Raw genomic sequence first — 21,678 nt, 5'->3', positions numbered from 1 at the left:
GTATGTGTGTGTACTGTGTAACTTACTATCACACAGTTAATACCTTAACACCTTCTTTAACCCTCAAGTTTTCCTTGAGTTTTGACTTGAATAATGTCTAAATATATCGCTTTCAACTGAAATTCCACTAGCACACCAGGTCTGTTTTCATTTCAGTATGTCTTGATCCATAGCTGTTCTTTTAATGTTTTCTATTAATACGAGTGGCATTAAAGGATTGATTATTTTTTTTTTTCCTTAAAGAGTTTTGGGTTTTGCCAGAATGATACAGAAAATTGAAAACTGCCTAAATCCAGTTTGTAAAATAACTTCAAATGGTTTTAGTAGACTTTGATTGCATTTTCCTACTGGCATCAGGTAAGGATGCCAGAACAAGGATGTTGAAATGCATCTCTCCTTTAATTTCATTTCCTAATTGTGATGGGTTTTACATATTTAACAATGGTGTGTTGAGCAACCATTGCTAAAGACTGACGGAAAGATGTTGATCACTGGCTTTATTTTCGCTCTGAAAGCACCGGTTGTTGGGTTCCTGTAGTTAGCATCTGCTCCTTTGGTGTATAGATAAGCTCTTGTAAAATATGATGAGAATACAATGGAAAGGTTACCTGGTGTAATGATCTCAAAACAGATACTGTGACTGAAGTGCATATTAAAAAGCAAATACTTTTTACCTTCACTGAAAGCTCCTGTGTCTTTGTGGTGTGTTTCTTTAACACTGCTTGGGTTTGAAATAACTCTTCTGCATTGTAAGCAGGCTTTGAATCAGTTTGTGGGTTGTGAAACACGGTTGCTTCAGCTTGTCAGGTTTTCATTCTTGTTCCATTCTTTTCTCCCCAGCCTGGGTCAGGAAGGCATGAAAAATAGAATTTTCAGGACCTGTAGACTGGATCATGAACCAGCACTACAGAGGGCCTGAAAAGCAATTAAAATACTTGAAAATTACTTTAAAGGTGTAAATAACTGAATGATAATTCGCTATAGTTTAATACTTGTGGGTAAGGGAATGCTACCTTGTTCTTTCCTAATAAAATGTAGGCTGTGAGAATTGTATTACGGAACAAATCAGCTTCACTAACTTCACTGCATGCTGGCTGGTTGGTTTGGTTGTTTTTTTTCTCTTTCATGTGCTGCTTAACTTAACCAAAGCATAGAGTTGTAATGACAATAATGCAGGCCAATAAGTCTAGTAATGTTTGAACACTTGCCTGTCTCTGGGCAGCAGTCTTGGGTGCTCAGCAACATTGCTTCCATATAATATTTTGGTATCTTGCTTGCACAAGTTATTTCAGTGTTAGTGATGATGTTTCTGAATATTTGAGGGGAATTCCTGTTACAGTGTGTTTGAGCTGTTCATATCTCAGTGCAGCTGCTGGAGCCTCAAAAAAACCTGTAGGAAATTAAGTGGCTGACAGCTACTCAGATCCAAGTACATGGAGAACAGGTACTCTCAGCACCTCTATGCTTTTAAGAGAGAAAAGTGTGACAGAGCTTCTCAGTGTGACCCTTTCAGGTGTTGGAAGGCAAATGCCAAGTTAACCTGAGTAAATGAGCACAAAAGTAGCAGAGATAAGAGATAAACCTTGGCACTCAGGCAATTGGACCATGAAAACAGAATCTTAAGCAATCAGATAAACACTGGGCACCAAATAAAAACACATCACTTGCACCCAAGCTTTTGGCTGTTCAAATGGAAATGGTGTTTGTGAAGGGATGCTCTGTTCTAAGAACTGTTTGCCTCCTACTTTTTCCTGCTGTGCTTTTCTTTCCCACGTTGCCTCCTATGCTCTGCAGCTTTGGGATTTAGCCTCTATTTCTAGCATCTGTAGGAAACAAAATGCAAGAATCCTGGTCACCAGTAGCTCAGAACCTGACCCTAATACTGCCAGAGAGACCCTGGTGCATATAATGTAACATATTTGAAGGTGTGTTTAGGATGGAGTTGCTTCTTTCTGATTCTGCTGAAGGTCACCTGTTGGGTAAATAGGGAATATGTGTAAGGGCTTTACCTCAGAAATTGCAAACCAGTAAGTACCGTGTTTGAGGTGTTAGAAAGGAAGTCCCCTTTAGGCTCCTAAAACACTGCCTTGTTCAGTATTACTTGGAAAACCGAAGTATTGCAAGTTTTAATCAAGTCTTCAGTTGTTGGACTTGCTGCAACTCTGGAGTTGATGCAGCGGTGAAAGAAGCTCTGGTTTTGACAGCTGGGTAGGACTGTCCTCACCTGGCTAGAATCCCTGTGTGATGCAGGCCACAAATTCATCTGTGCTTCTAATAACTTCTTTGTTAGGATGGAGTTGCTCCTGCAGTCAACTCAAACTTGACTCTGCGGAGCATGTGTTGCGTCTTCTGATGCAGGTAAACATTGCCTATAAAACTTGTTTCTTTTAACGTAAAATATATGTGAAAATATAGTTAACTACTGAAAGTGGTTAAAATTAGATGAAGTTACATTTCAGAATGTGTTTAAAAGTTACTGATTTCTGCTTTTCTCTGCAGTACAGCCTACCTGCATTTCAAAGACCTAACCTGTGCTTAGTAACTTTCCTAGAGATAGGACCTTGCTTCAGGTGTGAGAATGACCTTTTATTTTTCCTTCTTCCCTGCAGCAGGAATGATGTACACAACAGTGTCTGGAGGGTGATGCTTATCTTGCAGTTCATTCTCAGGATCATTAGATCTGGGGATCTGGCAGGGCTATGTTGGAAACAAGATCTATATCCTCTGCAGTCCTCACTGAGCACTTCCTTGTTAAACCTCAGTGATGTTGCCAGTTCATCTGAGGCACTTATCTGATCACACGTCAATGAATCTCTTTGAGGAGAGTTGTTACCTCAATAGGTAGAGCCTATTTTCTTATTCCTAGGCAAGAGAAAAAAGGACATTATTTGCTTCTTGGACTCTTGTTTTACTTCTCATTAAAATTCTAGTTGGTGTGGGACAGTGTAGAGAAGCTACCAGCACTTTGTCATTTATTCTCAGCCAGCTCTAGTCACTGGACATGACTTCATTTGATTGCACAGCACCAGCCTGCAGTTGTTTTTCAACTCCTTTTAACCCCTCTAGAACTGATGTTCTGGTAGTGACGCTGAGAACTTGAGAGAGTGGTGACTGCATAGGGTAGGATGATGAGAACTCTAGTTCAGGACATAGGGGATCATTAGATGAGCATGGGAGAAGCAGCAGGATGCATCTCTCAAATACAGTGAATTCCATGTTCTTGGCATAAGCTATAGCCAGCAGCCAGGGCCTGACTGGAGGGGTGATCTCTAAACCAAGAGGAAATATTGTTGTTCTTGAGGGGCTTTTTCCAAATAGCTTATTACTCGTGGGTGTTGCCGTATGTGTGAGCAGAGAGCTCGTGAGCTGTCACAGCCAGAACAAAGAGCACAGGAAGCTCTGAGGTGATTGCACATTGCAGATTAACCCAGATGTGGCACAGTGCTGCGCAGGGTTCGTGGACACAGGGTTTGTTGTATGGGGTGTGATTTATTTGTTGATTGTTTCTGGATGTGGCAAGTTCCTCATCCCTCCTAAGGAGGTGAAAGCATCTCCTCCTAATGTGCTCGTTCCCTTTGTAGGGTGCTCTATGGGAGAGGAGCTGTATGATTTCTACATCTGTGGTTTCTAACCTTTTCCTTACTGTTACGAGAGTGTTGCTTCTTCTCTTTTGTTCCCTTCTCAGTTCTAGCCTTACTGCCTTTTCCCCTAGAGTCAGTCACATCAGAGTACGGAGACTGACATGAGCACACTTCTATCTACCTAAGTCCTGAGCATTTATACGTAGGGCATCTTCTGCCTGCTTGTCACACGTTCCTATTTTCATGACACAATTCTTGCATCACCTCTGTGTAAAGGAGTAGTTTTAGGACCTGTTAAGTGCTTTTTAGACCTCATTAGGTCTCAAATCAGTAAAACTTCAGGTTTATATTTCTTATGGGACTTAAGCACCTACATGTAAGACTGCAGGACTGGGTTTTGATCAGTTACTGAATTAACATGCCAGCTACATCAATTAAACATGTATCCTGGTTGCCTTATTAGCTAAATGCTTTTCTCCGTTTGCCTGACGGTGCTAACACCGTTGAAGCAAAAACCTGCTGTTTGGAATGTTGGTGGTTTAGTAACTTAAAAAGAATTAATGTGTATGTGATTTGAGTGGTTTAAAAGCTTAAAGATAGATCCCAAACATCACATCAGGATAAGTGTCTGAGTATTTTTAATGGAAGTTTCAAGTACAGAAAAAGTGCTACAACACATAACAACAGGGGCCTGGGGATGAGCATCTTGTGAGTTACCTCGATTAGAGAAAGCTTACATCAAGCAGCATGGAGAAACTGAGCCACATGGTAAATGCTGCAGAGAAAACTTCCTCTTCATATCAGGGAGCCACGCTCAGAAGAGCAGTGCACAAAGGTTGTGTGTAAGTATGTTTTCCTCCTTAGCTGCTTGCCAAGAGCAGAGCTGGAGAAGCATTCATGGATGCACGTGCTCCAGAGAGCTGCTTTGACCTCCAGCACTCCTGGATTTGCTGCTATCTGTGGAAAGTTACACATGCTTCTGCTTCAATCACCAGTGCTATTACAAATTATCCACAGCTTTTCAAACTCCTTTTTATTTGTGGATAAAGGCTTTTATTTCATCCTTATGCAGAATTGGCTACTGTTTGGTATGTGATTGCTACCGCTTGTGAGGCACCTTGTCTATTTGGATGCTATAGGCATGTTCATGTGTCCAATTTAAAGACAGGTCTCACTTTAGATGTACTCAAAGAAGAGGTTCAGCCACTTCTGTATTGGGCAGATACATCCTTCTCTCCATGTTAGTATTCTCTGCATTATTGTACCACCCAAGACACACGGTCACAATGGGGATCACAAGGTGTATGATGTTGTACTCAGGCCTACAAAACAATTTGGGGTTTGGTACAGGAATACTGTATTGTCTATGGCAGTTCTTTTAATTAGCTATGCATAGACTTGTTTGCTTGTCCTGAGGAATACATAACAGCTTCTACTAGGAAGACAGTTCTCACCTTGCACTGTCTCATGCTCATCTTTATTTCAGGTACCAGTACTCAAGATAATAACTTCTTTCCTTCCCAAAGTCTCATGGTGATGAATTTCAACTTTCCCATCTCTTCTTTAATCAATAGCTCTTGTAGCTTGATCTAGGCAGTTAATTTCTGTTCAGATACTTACTTTCAGCCAGGCTACCTGGATTATAGCACTGCAGAACAAACAGATTGCACATGGTGGCTGGAACTTTTATTCTTTCATTTGCCTTCTCTGTGAACTCAGAGAAGATGATGTGAACCTGATCAGCAGAAACAATGATATTGATAAACCAACTTGCTCTGTTGGCTTATCCAAATGTGCTTTCATTTCTCACTTTTGAATTAAATTCCATGTTTATGGAATACCCACGACTCTGTAGAGCAAAACCATTCAACACCAGCTAAGTAGCTGGAACAAGATGTGCTGTGTTTCTGACTAATGGAGTGAAGGTGACTGAGCTATACAGGTACCAGCAAGTAAATTAGAGATTCAAAATAATGGGAAATTAGGAGAAAAAATTAGCTGGATTTCTTATCTCTAAAGCATGTGTATGCATCACCTACTGCCATGATACCTGAAATGTGTGATATATTGGCAACTATCTTCTTTGCATCCAGCAGTGCTTGCAGTTGGTAGTCACTGATCACTGTGTTACAGAAGGCCCCAAAAGAACACACCAGGGTATCAATATCTTGTTCCCAACAGCATTTCCCCTAGCAGGAGCTAGAAATGCTTGTAAATTACCATGTAAAAAATAACTTTTCACCCACATTAAGGATCTGTGCAGATGTTTGCCCTCCCCACAAAATCACCAAGCTGGCACAAAGAGTGGAATATGGGAGTTTGCTTTAATGTGGTACTGACTATAAACCAAAATGGAATATGAGCATCATTAAATAAGATCCCCTGCAGATAGAATGGCCTCTGTTGAAAAGCGTGTTCCTTAGCTTCATTCTAAACCTACACTTAGTTTTTATTTATTCTTGGAGGCCCTTTAGAACAGACTGTAAATTCACGTACACATCTTTATTGAGATTTGAAAGAGAACTGCTCAGTCTTTGTGGCGAGATGATTTCTGGAGACATTAAAGGAAGCAGTTGCTACGCTCTTACCTTCTGTAAGCTGACACTGCAAATTAAACCAAATTCCTTGGTTAAAAAGTGGTTTATTGCATTAATTTAATGGCTTCTGGAGATGCCACAGTGTTGGATACCACTTGAGGTAACAACAAATAAATAATGAAGTGAAAGAGGGAAAGTCATGGCAATGGAGGAGGGGAGAAGTCGGAGGAAAGGGGGAGGCAGAAACACTGTTTATGCACTGCTGGGGAAAAAGTAGGGTGTTTATTCTGTAAGTATCTGCCTGTCATCCATTCCCAAATGAGCTGAGGGGTTTCTGCTGTTCAACCAGTCTGAAAACAGCAACAAATGGCAGGAAAGCAGCTGGTGATAAAGAGAACAAACCAATGGCCTATGCTGTCAACTGGGACCGCAATCATTCTGCATTAGTATTAGCTTTCTTTAGGTACTCCATGTGCCAGTCAGACAGTGCTGGATGAAGATAGCAGATACCTCCTGAGAGTGTTATAGACATGGAGTAGGAATAGCAGAAGTAGCTGGTGTACATGCTGCTTCTCTGGAACCCCCTTCAAAGAATAGACTGACTCACAGTTTCTGCTTTATTTGAAGAGGGAATGTGCTCCAATCAGCTTCATTTATCGTGAGTCCTTCAACAGGGAATGCAGGTCTTAAACTACACTTACCTCAAAACACTGTGTTAGGGAATGATTCAAGATGCTACCTCTTCGTGACTATAGGGTAAAATCGAGTTAGAAAGGATGCTCTTGCAGAACAGAACTATTTTTACCTAGAGTGCAGATGTTATCACTCCTGTGCTTCTGCAGAGGGAAAAATAATCCTCAGGTACAATGGGAAGCCAAGCTTCGGTATCTTAATCCGATATAAAGCAGAATGAAAGCACTAAGTGCAATCAAATGCCAGTGGTCTCGAGCACAGTTTGAACAGGCAGGATGCTCTCACAGAGCTCCCTCCTTTGATGCACAGTCCAGTTACCTCCTCCTGCTTCAGCCTTGCAGCTTTTGTAGTGTCACAATCCCAACATTAGAGCAGCTGCTATTTCCTCACGTGTTTTGGCTCTTTCCTAGTATTAAGGCTTTTCACTGTGAAACCTTAATGGTGTTACAAACTAAAGCACTACAGCAAAGAGCAAAATGACTTCGGAGAGTAAGGGTTGGATTTGGAATCAAGTTTGAGCCAAGTTTAGTTTCTGCAGCAGCCCTAAGCATTGATGATAGCAGTATACATCTATGCAGGCCCTTGTCCCAAGAGAAATCATGTGTTAGTGTGTTCCTGTTCAGCAATGGGATAATATTGCCTCCTGGGAAACAACCTGTTCTATTGGCATAATTGCAGTCTGGTGTTACAGCAATCTGAGCTCTCTATTATTTGATGTGCTGTTTAATATCATTCCACTGGTAAAGCTGAAAGAAACTGCTGCCTTGTAAGTGGTTACTTACAAGGAAAACTACACCCAAGAGCTGAACGCATTGTGTAAGCAGCTTATACACATTAACACCAGACTCTGACCTGAAGTATGGTAATACTAATCCATATCTTTAGTTTTGCCTTGTGAAATGATTCTCCAGATATGTGGAACCAGGCTTAAATTAGGAACTGACTTCTAGCCTATGTACGATGCTGTAGTTAATGTTGTATGATTAGGCTGTGCCTTTGTGGGAAAAGGAGTCACATCCCAAGTTTCCTATGTGTGTGAAAGGAGAAAAGATGGCAAGTCTGCTTCCATCACCTCAGCTAGGAGCATCCTGAATGGAAACGCATGAGCTAACTACACCTTTCACTGCAGTGTTACTAAGAGGCAAAGTTCAGCTCCGCAACTCCTGAAGCAGAAATTATTTGCATCCAGTTCGGAGAATATCTGATACTTGTTTTCCCAAATGTGCTTTCCAGGGTTTCACCAGGCTGTTCATGTTCACAAGGAGTTTGCTGGTCCTAGAGTCCTCCTGGCCTGCTATGAGATAGTCAGTACCTAGTTGAAAAAGATGAAAAGGGAGAAAAAACTTCAGTCAATACTAAATAGAAGAAAACAGAACTAAATACAGAATTACTCCATTTCATAAGGATCTGGCCTCTTTTTTGAGGCCCTACTACCTACATCTTACAGTTATAACCTAAGAAGTCTGGCTCACTGTTTTCACATATAATACAGAATATATAATACATCTGTTCAAATGGAATTTTGCTACTCATCATACCTGTACAAGCCAAGAGTAATACTACTGAAGCACATGGAGTTACAGTGGCTTAAAACAAAGGCCAGACAGATCAGACTCAAACCTGGGCATCTGTACATGGAGGTGTTGAATCTGTAAATGATACAGGCCACTGGAACTATGTCAATGTGTAGTTGTAACTCCTGAGCATAAATCATCTGACAACACTGAGCCTGTGTGGACAGGAGTCAGTACTGACAATATGCACATCAAAGTGTGCATGCACATGAGATGGCACATACATAACCTGGATGAAGCGGGCTAAGCTGTTATTGCAAGAAGGGCAGCAATAGGGAAGGTTGAATTGAGGAATGTAGCCATAGCTCATGCTCGCAATGAATTACCACCACAGTTTAGAAGGGATGGAAATTAGCTGGTAAGCATTTTGTCCTTACCAGGGTTGAGAATGGGACATGTACATCCCCTGTTGGTCCAGGATTCTGGGTAAATGCTTCTGTTGCTCCGAGCGATTTTCACTTTGCCTGATTTCAGGACCTTCTTCACCTTCACAACAACTTCTGCGTGGGTCCCTTTGTCATGAGCCGAAAGGATTCTTGCTTTTATCACTGCCAGAAAACATACCAAGATAGAGACCAACAATAAATTCTGGTTTATGCTGCTAAAAGGTGGAACATTAACACCTTGAAAGAAGACATGAAAAAATCACTGCAGCTGCATTGCAGTGCTTGTCCACTTCAGTCATGGTTCTTCTAAATAGAGTTGTAGCAGAAAAGCTAGATTTTTCTGTTGAAGTAGTTAACTGATCCTTTCAGTATGTTATTCAGCAACTACTTTTTAATGGGCTGATGTCAAACACTTGGAAATCATAGAAAAACCCTTGTATGTGCACATAGGAAGGGTGCAAAAAGCAGATCAGCAGGTAACAGCCTGCTTTTAAGTGCACTGATTCCAGGCTTTATATTTTGCAGTTAGGAACCTTCTGCTGGGCTTTAACACTGGCCTCTCAAAAACTTCATCCTGTGGGAAGGGACTGTCTGCTCTGCAGGAAGGAAGTCAGGAAGCTTCCCATCAGGCTGCTTGCATGTCACATGGCTGCAATTCCATACAACAAACCCGGAAAAGCATTCTTGTTTTGTGGCCCAGCATCTGGTTGCTGTGATAAATTTCTGTGCCTTTAATTTAAGAGGATCCCATAGCTTTTGGCAGGGTAATCTCATCTAGATTAACCCCACAAGTGGGCTGCACTGTGTCATGGCAAAAACACATCAAACCTTTGGATGCTAGAGCTTTCCTTTCTTGCTTCATGTGATGGCATGAACTAGGTGATCATAAAACACACTCTTAAATACATTCTTGGTAAACAAGCATGGCCATTTGAACCTGCATAACCAGTGCAAAACCAATGGTGGTTTAGATAGAAGGTTTTTATCATTCATTCTTGATGTCGAGTTCCAATTCTAGCACTGCTGCTGCTGTGGAGAGGGAAGGTGACTGGGTGGAAAGGAGCCTGGTTCAGTTCTGATCAGAAGTCGGACATGTCAAAAAAGGTAGAAGAAATCCTACCTCTTATTTCCTGCCTTAGCCCCTTCTCTCATTTTTCATAGCTATCAGCTAATAACATGCATAGGGAGAACACAGTGAAATTATCATGCCTTGAGGACATGTTACTACTCACTTACCATAAGCGTATTTCATTTGGCAGAAGTCAGAGACGCTTCCAAGCACCTTTTCTTTACAAACACACTTTTCTAGCAGTGGGACCATGGAATGCAGAGGGTTGAGGAAGAGCCAGGACATGAGAGAGAAAAGCAAATGGTACTCAGTTAGAAAGTTATATGGATATAGCTCCTATAGCCTGGATGGACATTAAAACTACTCTTGAGAGTGAGCTCAGTTGTTCGCAAGTTGGTTTCCTGTTAGATGATGCAATGATTGTTCTGGAATCTGATAGGTACTGTTGAGCAAAATGCGGCCCTCATGGGGTCTACTGTACAGTTAATAAACTGATACTAATAAAGAGATCTGTAAGAATCAGATCCAGTTGTAAAACAGAGGTATACCCCAAGGGTGGTGCATTTCAATGGTGGCTAGCATCATCTTTTTACAAATAGCATTTGAAGTTCAGCAGCAAAAAGAGAGTATTTTTCCACACAACCTTACTCGTGACTTACCAGTTTCCAAACCCAAAGCTGAATAGTAAAGTTGGGTTGGAAAATAGCAGTGTTGCAGCCCAGAAAGCCAACTGTATCCCGAGCTGCATCAAAAGGAGCGTGACCAGCAGGGCGAAGGAGGTGATCCTGCCCCTCTGCTCTTGTGAGACCTCACCTGGAGCATTGTGTGCAGTTCTGGTGTCCTCAACATAAAAAGGACATGGAACTGTTGGAACAAGTCCAGAGAAGGGCCACGAGGATGATCAGGGACTGGAGCACCTCCCGTATGAAGACAGGCTGAGAAAGTTGGGGCTGTTCAGCCTGGAGAAGAGAAGGCTGCGTGGAGACCTCAGAGCAGCCTTCCAGTATCTGAAGGGGGGCTATAGGGATGCTGGGGAGGGACTCTTCATTAGGGACTGTAGTGGTAGGACAAGGGGTAACGGGTTCAAACTTAAACAGGGGAAGTTTAGATTGGATATAAGGAAGAAGTTCTTTACTGTAAGGGTGGTGAGGCACTGGAATGGGTTGCCCAGGGAGGTTGTGAATTCTCCATCCCTGGCAGTGTTGAAGGCCAGGTTGGACAGAGCCTTGGGTGCCATGGTTTAGTGTGAGGTGTCCCTGCCCATGGCAAGGGGGGTGGAACTGGACGATCTTAAGGTCCTTTCCAACCCTAACTATTCTATGATTCTGTGATAACCTCCATAGTTCAGATTATCAAATGTTGTCAGATGGGGACAGACAAGCTAGAGGCGAGTGGAGGAATTTAAGTCAGGATGGAAAGGAGAAAGAACTAGCACTGAGTGAAGTTACTAAAGGTTCTGGACTCTGGGCTGTACCTGGATGCCTCAGCGCCGAAAACCCCTGCTCATGGTCATTCCATCTCCACTCCTCTTCGCTCTCATTGGCCGGTGTTTGCACCAGGTCAGGGATTCGGCCCCCGATGGGGATGTTAAAGAATGGCTCATTGTCATAGCTGGGGGGACACATAAACCAGAAGACATGATTAGGTCACAGGATGGATAAGAAGCCCCTGTTTGCTGCACGTGGCTGTATTCAAACAGATGAGCTTGCTTTCTTCATGTTGAGAGTGCAAATGAGAGCAAGACTTCATGCCATACAGAGATATCACAGATCTAGCAGGTTATTTAGGCCTTACCACTGCTGGCTGAGCGTTTTTAAAAGTATGTATTATGCCTGTTTAGCTTCTGTTTGCTTGTTTTTACTGAATTAAGTAACTCAATGTTAGTGACTTAGTCATTAGGAACTGAGGATACTTGCAGGGCCCATAAAACTGCAGTCAGTCTAAAACCATTATAGCTTAAAGCCATGTATTTCCGTGGAGCTGCCTGTTATTACTGCAAGAAGTCATCATTTCAAGATTGCTTTGGATAATATGAAGGACTTAAAAGTGCCAAATGGAATCTAAGAAACCTTTTGTGATTTACAGCCCTTTTCAAATGATTGTACCCCCTCCATTGCTGCGGTGTTTCAGCTAATCTTTGTTTCACTTCACAGAACCCCATCTCAACATGAACCCAAAGAAGGGCTTCTTTACCCATCGAAGCAGTTCCCGGTGTGCTGGTCGCAGTCTCTGGCGCAGTCACAAGGGCGGCAGCCGTGTTCTCCAAAGCCCCAGTAGCCCATGAGGCACCTATCGCACTTGGGACCCGCCACTCCTGGCTTGCAGTAGCAGAATCCTGTTTTGGGGTGGCATCGCCAGCTCCTGTTGAAGGTTGCGTTGGCTGAACCCATCGGCTGGCAAGCACAGGCTGTGGAGACAGGGTGAGAGTTGACTGAGATTGCATGCCATGGGGACATCTTTGCAAGGCTGATAAACTCATGCCTTCTTCCTTATCATAGATAGAGTTGGAAAGGACCTTAAAGTTCATCCAGTCCCAAACTCTTGCCACGGGCAGGGACCCCTTCCACTAGAGCAGCTTGCTCCAAGCCCCTGTGTCCAACCTGGCCTTGAACACTGCCAGGGATGGGGCAGCCACAGCTTCTCTGGGCACCCTGTGCCAGCGCCTCAGCACCCTCACAGGGAAGAGCTTCTGCCTAAGAGCTCATCTCAGTCTCCCCTCTGGCAGGTTAAAGCCATTCCCCTCATCCTGTCCCTACAGGCCTTTAGCAAAAGCCCTCCTCCAGCTTTGTTGTTGGCCCCCATTAGATATTGAAGACTGTTATAAGGTCTCCCCTGAGCCTTCTCCTCAGTCAGAACTGTAAACATTGCATTGTCAGCCTACATTTGCATTGTATTTTTCTTTCTAACTCATTAAGCACAGCAAAACAAGTACCACAGGGACCCATTTATGTGCAAAGATCACTTCTTCCCTACTGCACAAACCTTGACCATCCAGGGTTTTAAAGGAGGAGCAAGAAGCCTCCCCTGTGTGTTTGTTCTTAAAGGGGTTTGCAAGTGATTCACTTTCAGTGTTTTACAGAAAGATTCAGAAGCATGGATGAGGTAAAGAATGACAGCTGTTGCCTTTTCTGTGAACAGAGAGGTCACAAAACTGCTGTTTAGAGTATAACATTATCTATCCATACATACAGCCATCACCACTGGCTCCTAATTTAGGATTCATTTTTAATGAGGGAACCATAAATCCAAATACATGCATTTAAAATATATTTTCTAATACAGAAAAAAAGTTAATTTGATTAAAATAAGAACTGAGCTGAACTCCAGCCATTAGATTTCAGGTCCTTTCTGTATTAACAGAGCATCATGCCCTAGCTTTTGCACTGCTTCATCCATCTGGATGAGGGCAGAAAGAAAAATCTTGTGGCTAAGACCTGCTTTGACAGAGCTTTTCAGTTAAATGTTGGGCACCCAAAGTGTTTGAATAGCTTGAAACAGAGGCCAGCCTTTTGGATGCTTATCTGAACCAAACATGAGCTCCAAAGCTTTTCAAGTTTGACCATCATTGCTTCTAATCAAACTACTTTTCTTCATGAGCTCACAGATAAGAGACCAAATGAACACTGATTCCACACACATCATTTTCCAAAGGGAAGGGGCAAGTGTATGACTAATAAAAGCATTAAGTGTAGCAGGGACAGATTCATCTGCAAACTCACAGTTGATGCTCAGGAAAACACCCTTTGAAAATAGCACAAGAAAAAGGGTGAGCAGTTTTGTTTCAAGGGCATTTCTCTGATGATCTGCTTCCTACACAGGCATTTTTTCATCATGCCCTGTGCTCTTTATGCCAATATGTTTAATACTATTAGTACACTCTGCTGTAGACAGCTCTCAGCCCCTTGTTTTCAAGGGACACTGCCGCAATAGCCTAAGGGCAGAAAACAAGCGTGCTGTCATGGGCAATGTACTCTGCACAATGAGCTGCTTGGCGGATGGCAGTAGCTCGCCTGTTTGCCACAGAGCAGCCTTCACTTTGGGAGCAAACCCAGGCACTTTGCTCTCCCTTCTGGAGGGCAGGTGAGGGTAAAGTGCTCGCTAACACTGACAGTTTCAAAGGCAAGTTGCTGCTTAACTTGAACTCTTTTTTGCCCACGTTTTTGCAGGGCTGACTGTGTCACCCTAAAAGGCAAGACAGCAAGGCATCCAAAACCATGGATGTCATATATTTGGGAGTAAGGAGGGACAATGTTTCCTATACTGCGTATCAGTCTGAGCCACAAGAAGAGGTTGCCAACATCTGGGTTGGCTTGAATCCAGGTTTGTTTTCACTGTAATATCTCTATATGTAGGATTTGTCTGTGGAGTTTTCACCTTAAATGTCTTCTATTTCTGCATCTTCTGGGTCTGCCTTTATTCCCATCTTATTTCTGGTTTTCAGGTTTCATCAGTTAAGGGCACAGAACAGATAGGCAAATCAGCAGCATCATTGGGCTACCTATCACCAACGGAGACTACACCCTGATTCAGGAAGATGAGAACTTCTCCCATTCTATTCCTAAGGGAATAAAAAACACCTTGCAGGACAGTGACTGACAGCATTGGCAGAAGCTGAGGAGGAGGTAGGAATAAAAAAGCCTTTCTATTAATTATGGAGCTACAGTTCAAGAAAACTAATGCTCCTGAATGAACAATGGGGCATATTCCCCAGTTAGAAACTGGGACAGCCCCTGGTAGATCAGAGAGCAAGCTGAATCAATAAACGCACACCACTTCCAGATGAGTTATACAAGTGGCTTGCAAACGCTTTGCCCAGTCTGTGTTTGTTTAGCATTTCAGCTCGGGTGTGTACATTGTCTGGCTTCCAGAGCATTAGAGCCAAAATCCCAGTTGCGCAGCTAAGGTAACTCCCAAAATAAGAGCCCACATGTCACATGCTGAAGGGGCAGCTGCTGCTGACTGGGTTTTATCTGTTTAACAGTATCAGATTTGCAGATAAACCTCACAAAGAAGCACAAAAGGAAGTCTCCAAAACCTCACTCCTTTACATTTCCCAATATTTGACAATGCAGCATCTTTCCTTGCTGATTTTTGCTGCTTTACTCTTGGCAAACCCTAGGTTTTCTTTCCATCTGCCTCCCTAGCTAACAAAACACCAGCCAACACGACAATGGCCTTGTTTGTCAAAGGCATCATCAATTATGTTAGGGACGGTGTGCAGACAGTTCTGGCTCAGAGCTGGCTGGTTTATTTGGGTTCTTCCCTTGACAGCAGCGCAATGAACAATTTCATCATTGTACTTTAACGCTGGCCATCAGGCACGAAGCATCACAAAGCATCCTCTTGCCTTTTAGTCTCACTCCTACACTAATTTTGTTTGGTCAGAAACTACTGTAGAAAAGGAGACAAGGAATAACAAAAAATGAATAATTCATACAGCAGCTTCCACTCAAGTCCCCAGTAAAACTGTCTGCCCTCAGCACAGCTGTCTTCCCCCTGTCAGTAGACACAGATGTTAAATATAATATGGGTTAACACAGTATGGTTCAAACCTATAGGAAAATAGCAAGTGCTCCAAGTAATTCAATGGACTTCAAGGTTTCTGTCTGATAATACTGTAGAAGATATAGCTAGAAGTAGACTATTTTATGAGGAACAGGCAAAATGATAAACCAAGCCTTTTGAATGTGAAATATATACACATGCATCTTTGGAGCATATGACCAAACCCAGGCAGTCTGTAAAGCATGTCAGATGTGGGGATTGACTCAGCCAATGTTGTTTCTTAACTGAAGGAAATAAGATAGACAGCTGTGTGTGTGGCCAGGGCTGATTAAGGACGACTTTGAACCAAGACGTGATCAGGCCTTTGTGATACTACAATTAGAAGTTCAACCTCGCCTGCTCAGGAGTAAAAGGATGAGAAGCAGAGCTTTCCACAGGGGGTGTGTGCATCTGGGGGCATTTTAATTTGCAACCCTTGTGCTTAGAGTAAAGCTTGTTTTCCTGGAGACCCTTTTTAACGGCTCTACATGCCTGCATTGCTTTTTTAAGCTAAGCAAAGGGTGAGTACAAAAGATGGTGCCATTTCAGAAGGATCCTTTAAGCCTCCAAATAAGCCACAGGAAAGAGCCAAGGAAAGGCAGCTTTTCTAGCCATTGGTTAGGAAATGATTAGGCTTCAGAGTCAAAGCTCTCATACAAGTCTGTATCCAAACTACTTAATCCTGTGTTGTCACCCCCAATAACAGGCCTTGCTCTGGGGCTCTGATGCTCTCCTTTTAATACAGATCTAACCAGTGTCAAACCAAGGCTCTGCACACAACCGGGCTCATTCAGTCCCCTAGGACCAGGGGAAGCAAAGGACCAGAGGCAAGCTACCTCTGCAGACAAAAGTGAATAGCAGATTCACTCTTATGTCAAATTTCAACACGTGTATTTTCTTTCCCCCTCTCCCAAGGGAATGTCTTTGGAGAGTGAGCAAAGGGTGGTTTGGATAGAGCCAGGACATCCAATTGTTATACAACCCTCTTTTCCTAGCAGTGATTAAGAGAGAATGCTGTTCATTACGATGACTAATGCTTAAAGACTCTATCTGGGCCTGGGCAGTGCCCTGTTAACTTTCTGTGAGCCCGAGGGGGATGTCACAGCTGAACCTGGACTTCGCTCTGGATGGCAGAGCACTCTTCAAGCGTGCTTTCTCAAAGGGATTAGCACAGCATTTCATTCAGCTTTTCCATCACATTGCCTTTCTCAGCTCAGCATCTACTGTACACAAGGGTCAAGTTTTGATCTCCCATTGAGGGCTTTATTTCCCCCTCTGAGTTCAGAATAGGAAGCTGAGGACCAGGTTGCTCTCAACATAATCAGCCATTCAGTCTGCTGTTTGCAGTTTATTACTGCTTTTCACCACTTACCCAGTGGGTGGTTTTCATTTGGTGTTGTTAGCCTGGCACTGTTAGCGTGGTTTTCTCAAAGAGAGAGGATGCCTTGGAATTACTACATGTAAACCCTCACAAACACGCTAATCCACAAGTGGCAGCTCTTCTATGTGTGATCAGTTGGCTGAGGTATGAGAAAAATGAACCTGCAACCAAAAGGACGGAGAAGAGGGTCTCTATCTTGCATCCTGTGAGAGGCTTAATATCAGCTCTAAGCATAAGAAGCTGATGATGGACCTGGAGGCGAAATCTTCCCTCTATCAAGCCAAGTCTTCTAACCAAATCAATTCTGCCTGTCTCTGTTGGTGTTTCTGGTTTTGCTGACACTGATAACCAAAGCGGTGAAACAATCCCTCTAAACTCCCTGCAGCAGTGCATGATAATGTGAGGTGATTACTGCCTGCAAACTACATAGGGAAGTCTTTGGGGATCAGTTCTTTCATGATACAGAGCATTACCCTATTAATTTAATTAGTCAAACATTGTGGGAATTCTCCTTCTCACCTGAAATAAAACAGGAAAGGTACAGCCTAACCACCCACCTGTCCCAGGTTTCTCTGTACATATATCTGCAGTGTGCCTTCTATTTCCACACAGGTACAAGCATCTTTCACACATCAGTCTGCTGCAATAGCTGAGGCTTTCTAGAGTGAACTGCCAATACCCTTGTATTACAATACAGCAAGCATCCTCACATGCCATTACATGCTGAATCAAGCCCATTAGATTCATCTCAATCAACAGAAACTCTAGTGCAGGCTCATGGTCCAGAATGCTCTTAAATCGAGGAGGAGAAACAGGTATCCTCTAAAGGGCAATGCAGCTCATCTAAGGCATCTACCATAGACTGCTAAAGGTCCCACTGTTTCTCCACTGATTGTACAGCTAGAAAAGACCACCACTTTCAGGTGGCTAAAGCAGGATGGCAGCTATCTGGACCAGAGCATGCAAGTCAGAGTGGGAACAATTGCATTTGGGGAACTTCTTCTGGCAGCAGCATGTTCCCAGGTGACAAGAACATTATTGTGCTGGACTGGCGCAGCAGGAATAAAGCTCTTTCAACAAGGTACATCTCTGAACAGTTTCTTTTGCAGAGTATTGGCAGGGGGTACCGAGAAGCCTGTAACCAGAGCAGACAAAAGAGGCAGAGGTAGAGTCAAGGTCTGATTTCACCCAGGCAGGCTGTTCTAGGGTTTCCACACAGATAGCCTGGCTTCCAGACAGTGTTTTTCCTCTTTGATGCTCTCCAGCACTCCTTGACTTCAGTGTTAATCTAATATTACACAACATGTTGGTTACTACGCCATCACCTGCTGTTAAATACAAGACTGCAAACACAGATTCTTCCAGGTGCTGTGAGACTGAAAACTAGTCTTCTGGCACAATAATTTACACCCATTACAACATTTCCCTGTAGTGAATCTGCTCAGAGTAGAAACAGGATTAGAAATGGGCCACAGAACACAGTTGTAGGGAGAGGAGTGTTTGTATCCTGAGTGTTTAAGAGGTATCTTGATGAAGAGCAGAGGGTCAGGAAAGCTTCAAAAGCACATGATGCCAGTGGGTATGAGAATAGGTGATGGAGGATGAAGTTCTCTGTGCTGACAAATGATGTTTGAGCTGTAGGGAAGGAAAGCTACCCAAAGGGAGAAATTAAATGATTTGTATTGGAAATAGCAACCTCCCAAATAGATACCATATGGAATCAGATGTGTGAAGCCTGACGGGATACTCAGGAAATGTTTGCAGTAAGTAAGGGATATTTGGGTGGTGTTCCAGACTGCCTGGGTGCAAACTACCTTGATCCAGAGGTTGTACACCCTCTGTGTACAACCATTAGTGCCTCTCCACTTCAGTTACTTCCACAGACATCCTGCTGAGGTGTTAATGAGTTAATTCATTTGGGCAGAGCACCCCATAATACCCCAAATTACCTCTGTAGAATCCAGAGGTAAGTCTGGGTGAGCCCTCATCTGTTTGTTCCCAGGTGGATATGCATGGCCCCGTGTTTCTAACCCCTCCTGCAGCCAGTCTTATAGGTATTTGTGCACACAGATGTTGCACAATCAAATGGAATTTACCAGCAGCTTATACATAAGCACACAGTCTCAGGAGATGCAGAAAGAGCTAACCAACATGTGCATGTACCTTTCCCCAGGATGCAATGCGTCTGGATGTAGTTCTAATGTAATTGCATTGCAGTGTAGTTGCAGTACAACTGCAGCAGTTATCACAAAAGAAATACGTGATACCAGGGGGAGAAATAGACACAGAAACCCAAGAAGTTATCTTTTGATCAGAAAACTGGAATTTAGGTAAGGATTACAAAGCAAAGGCAGCAATACTCATAAGCTACTTCTATAGGAGTTACTGATTTCTTTCTTTTAATGTTTTTTCCACCATTCATGTGTCTTCACCACACATAACAAGTCACTTACGTTTGCAGACCTCTGCAGAGGACATGGGCTTCCCTCTGTCGCGGTAATAGCCCGGTTTGCACCTTTGGCACCGATGTCCCTCTGTGTTGTGCTTGCAGTTGTCACAGACCCCACCACTGCGCTTCCCCGAGGCCAGCCACACACTCAGGTCAAAGTGGCAGCTGTCAGCATGGTTGTGACAGCGACACTCTGGGGGGAAACAGGAGGATGTACTTCAGGCTGATGTGATAGACACAGCAATACCATTCAAACAGGAGCATTTTCCTATTGTGAATCATGGAGGAAATACTGGAATGTAACGTACTTCACCTGCCTGCAATCCTTGCTTTTCCTAAACACTAGGAAGTGGGATACAGAGCAACAGTCCCAGCAGGGTCTGAGAAGCTGGGTTGTTGTGAGCTGTGTGGTGTTCTTACAGTGAGACTAATCTGTGGTATTATAAGCCCTGCAAAAAACCCTGGAATGCTAAAACACGAACAGATGTAGCTGCATGAAGAACAGACTTCTGCCTTGTAAATTCCACTTCCCAATAGCCCCAGTGGGTCAGGTGCAGTAAAACAACATTCAGGCTGAAGTTTTCCATCAATGACCAGCACTTATACCATTTCTATAATAGCAACTTTAGTGTAAAAGGCAGAACTCTGTTAGGCAGCTTTGCCTGCTCATCCTGAAAACCTGGATCAGTAAACTCCTTCCCACTTACTTCTGCATTCATTCGGTGCCCCTGTTTTGCCATCTCCTGGCTTCCAAGGCTGATCGTTGTATAGTGGTGCACATTTCTCACAGTGGTCTCCTGCAGTGTTGTGTCTACACACACACTTCCCATGGACCTGGCAGGGGAAAGAGAGCACAGTCACAAAAACACCCGAGCAGAACAAACCCAGTAAAATTCTGGGCTGTGTAACCAAGAGCACAGTGATTCATAGAATAGTTAGGGTTAGAAAGGACCTTAAGATCATCCAGTTCCAACCCCCCTGCCATGGGCAGGGACACCTCACACTAAACCATGGCACCCAAGGCTCTGTCCAACCTGGCCTTCAACACCACCAGGGATGGAGCATTCACAACCCATTCCAGTGCCTCACCACCCTTACAGTAAAGAACTTCTTCCTTATATCCAATCTAAACTTCCCCTGTTTAAGTTTGAACCCATTACCCCTTGTCCTGTCACTCCAGTCCCTAATGAAGAGTCCTTCCCCAACACCCCTATAGCTCCCCTTCAGATACTGGAAGGCTGCTATGAGGTCTCCACGCAGCCTTCTCTTCTCCAGGCTGAACAGCCCCAACTTTCTCAGCCTGTCTTCATACAGGAGGTGCTCCAGGCCCCTGATCATCCTCGTGGCCTCCTCTGGACTTGTTCCAACAGTTCCATGTCCTTTTTATGTTGAGGACACCAGAACTGCACACAATACTCCAAGTGAGGTCTCATGAGAGCAGAGTAGAGGGGCAGGATCACCGCCTTCGCCCTGCTGGTCACGCTCCTTTTGATGCGGCCCAGGATACAGTTGGCTTTCTGGACTGCAAGCACACACTGCTGGCTCATGTTAAGTTTCTCATTGACCAACACCCCCAATACTGTAATACCAAGCCACATCCAATAAGTGCTTTACAGGAGGGTATTTATGTTGGGGGGTTGTATTTTATTTCTTTGATTAAGAGATAGGAGCTCAGTATCTGTTTGCAATGCCTCAGAGAAAGGGTTTCCTGGAGAAATTGAGGAAATATGCAGCATAAGGAGAGGAAAAAAAGGAAGGGTGGTACCATAGGCCATGTTCTGCGCTCATCACAAGAGAAGTTGCCAATCAGTGGTATTTCACCTGCAAGGAGGTACTTGTTCTACAGCAGGAACTTCATGGATCCCTCTGCCTCATGTGCTGCAGAGGATTCCAAGCTCAGCACCCTCTGCCCTAGCTCTGGCCTGCTGCACATTACACAGAAAGCAGAGGCTGAAATTTCATTTTGACTGAATGGAATCCTCTAATCTCACCATCAATGTGCATTGCATTTCTCCATAGCCTTTCCTGAAAGACAGACTCCCCATTTACAGTTTCCCCTCTCCCACTGTGGCAGGTAGCTTGGGATCAAGACACAGTCAAAAGAGCAGTTGCATGGATGCTCTCCCCTGCCCCCAGGCTCATCTCCCTGCAGCAGTTCCCTCTCCGCTCCCCTGGTTCCTAATCCTCCCAGACCAGATATGTCACACAGCTCGCACAGGGGCCAGCCTGCAGCTGAGGCCACCATCCCTCCACAGCCAGCTGGCAGCTCTCAGCTCTGCTGCAGCACAGAGCCGTTGGCTGCCTCCTCACGGAACACTGAGCACAGGCTTCAGGGTAGGCATTTGTCAGAGCTCAGCATTGCTGAGCCTCAGGAGGATACAGCGTGTAGCACGTTGTGTGGTGCCTCTCCAGGCCTTGGTACAAGAGGGTCATCCACATCCAAAGTGCTAAATAGGATGGCAAA

At 43.8% G+C, this 21,678-nt stretch overlaps 1 protein-coding gene across 1 annotated transcript in view; it reads right to left on the bottom strand.

Moving 5' to 3' along the window:
* Positions 1–5,886: 5,886 nt before the first annotated feature.
* The window catches only part of LOC133270649 (netrin-4-like), a 44,977-nt gene continuing 29,185 nt past the window's right edge, over positions 5,887–21,678 (bottom strand). The window contains exons 4-10 of the mRNA XM_061456084.1: positions 19,922–20,048; positions 19,219–19,407; positions 12,034–12,247; positions 11,315–11,451; positions 10,008–10,076; positions 8,763–8,933; positions 5,887–8,123 (exon numbers count right to left, since the gene is read on the bottom strand). Of these exons, the coding sequence (XP_061312068.1) occupies positions 7,987–8,123; positions 8,763–8,933; positions 10,008–10,076; positions 11,315–11,451; positions 12,034–12,247; positions 19,219–19,407; positions 19,922–20,048 (1,044 nt within the window). The 3' untranslated portion in view covers positions 5,887–7,986. The remainder of the gene's footprint in view (positions 8,124–8,762; positions 8,934–10,007; positions 10,077–11,314; positions 11,452–12,033; positions 12,248–19,218; positions 19,408–19,921; positions 20,049–21,678) is intronic.

The sequence above is a fragment of the Pezoporus flaviventris genome, unplaced genomic scaffold, assembly GCF_033815535.1.
Source record: "Pezoporus flaviventris isolate CSIRO_AGI_PZ_B2104156 unplaced genomic scaffold, CSIRO_AGI_Pfla_v1 ptg000021l, whole genome shotgun sequence".
In the NCBI taxonomy this organism is placed as follows: domain Eukaryota; kingdom Metazoa; phylum Chordata; class Aves; order Psittaciformes; family Psittacidae; genus Pezoporus; species Pezoporus flaviventris.
The sequence above is the reverse complement of the archived record's forward strand: the minus strand, read 5'-3'. Positions and strand labels throughout refer to the sequence as shown.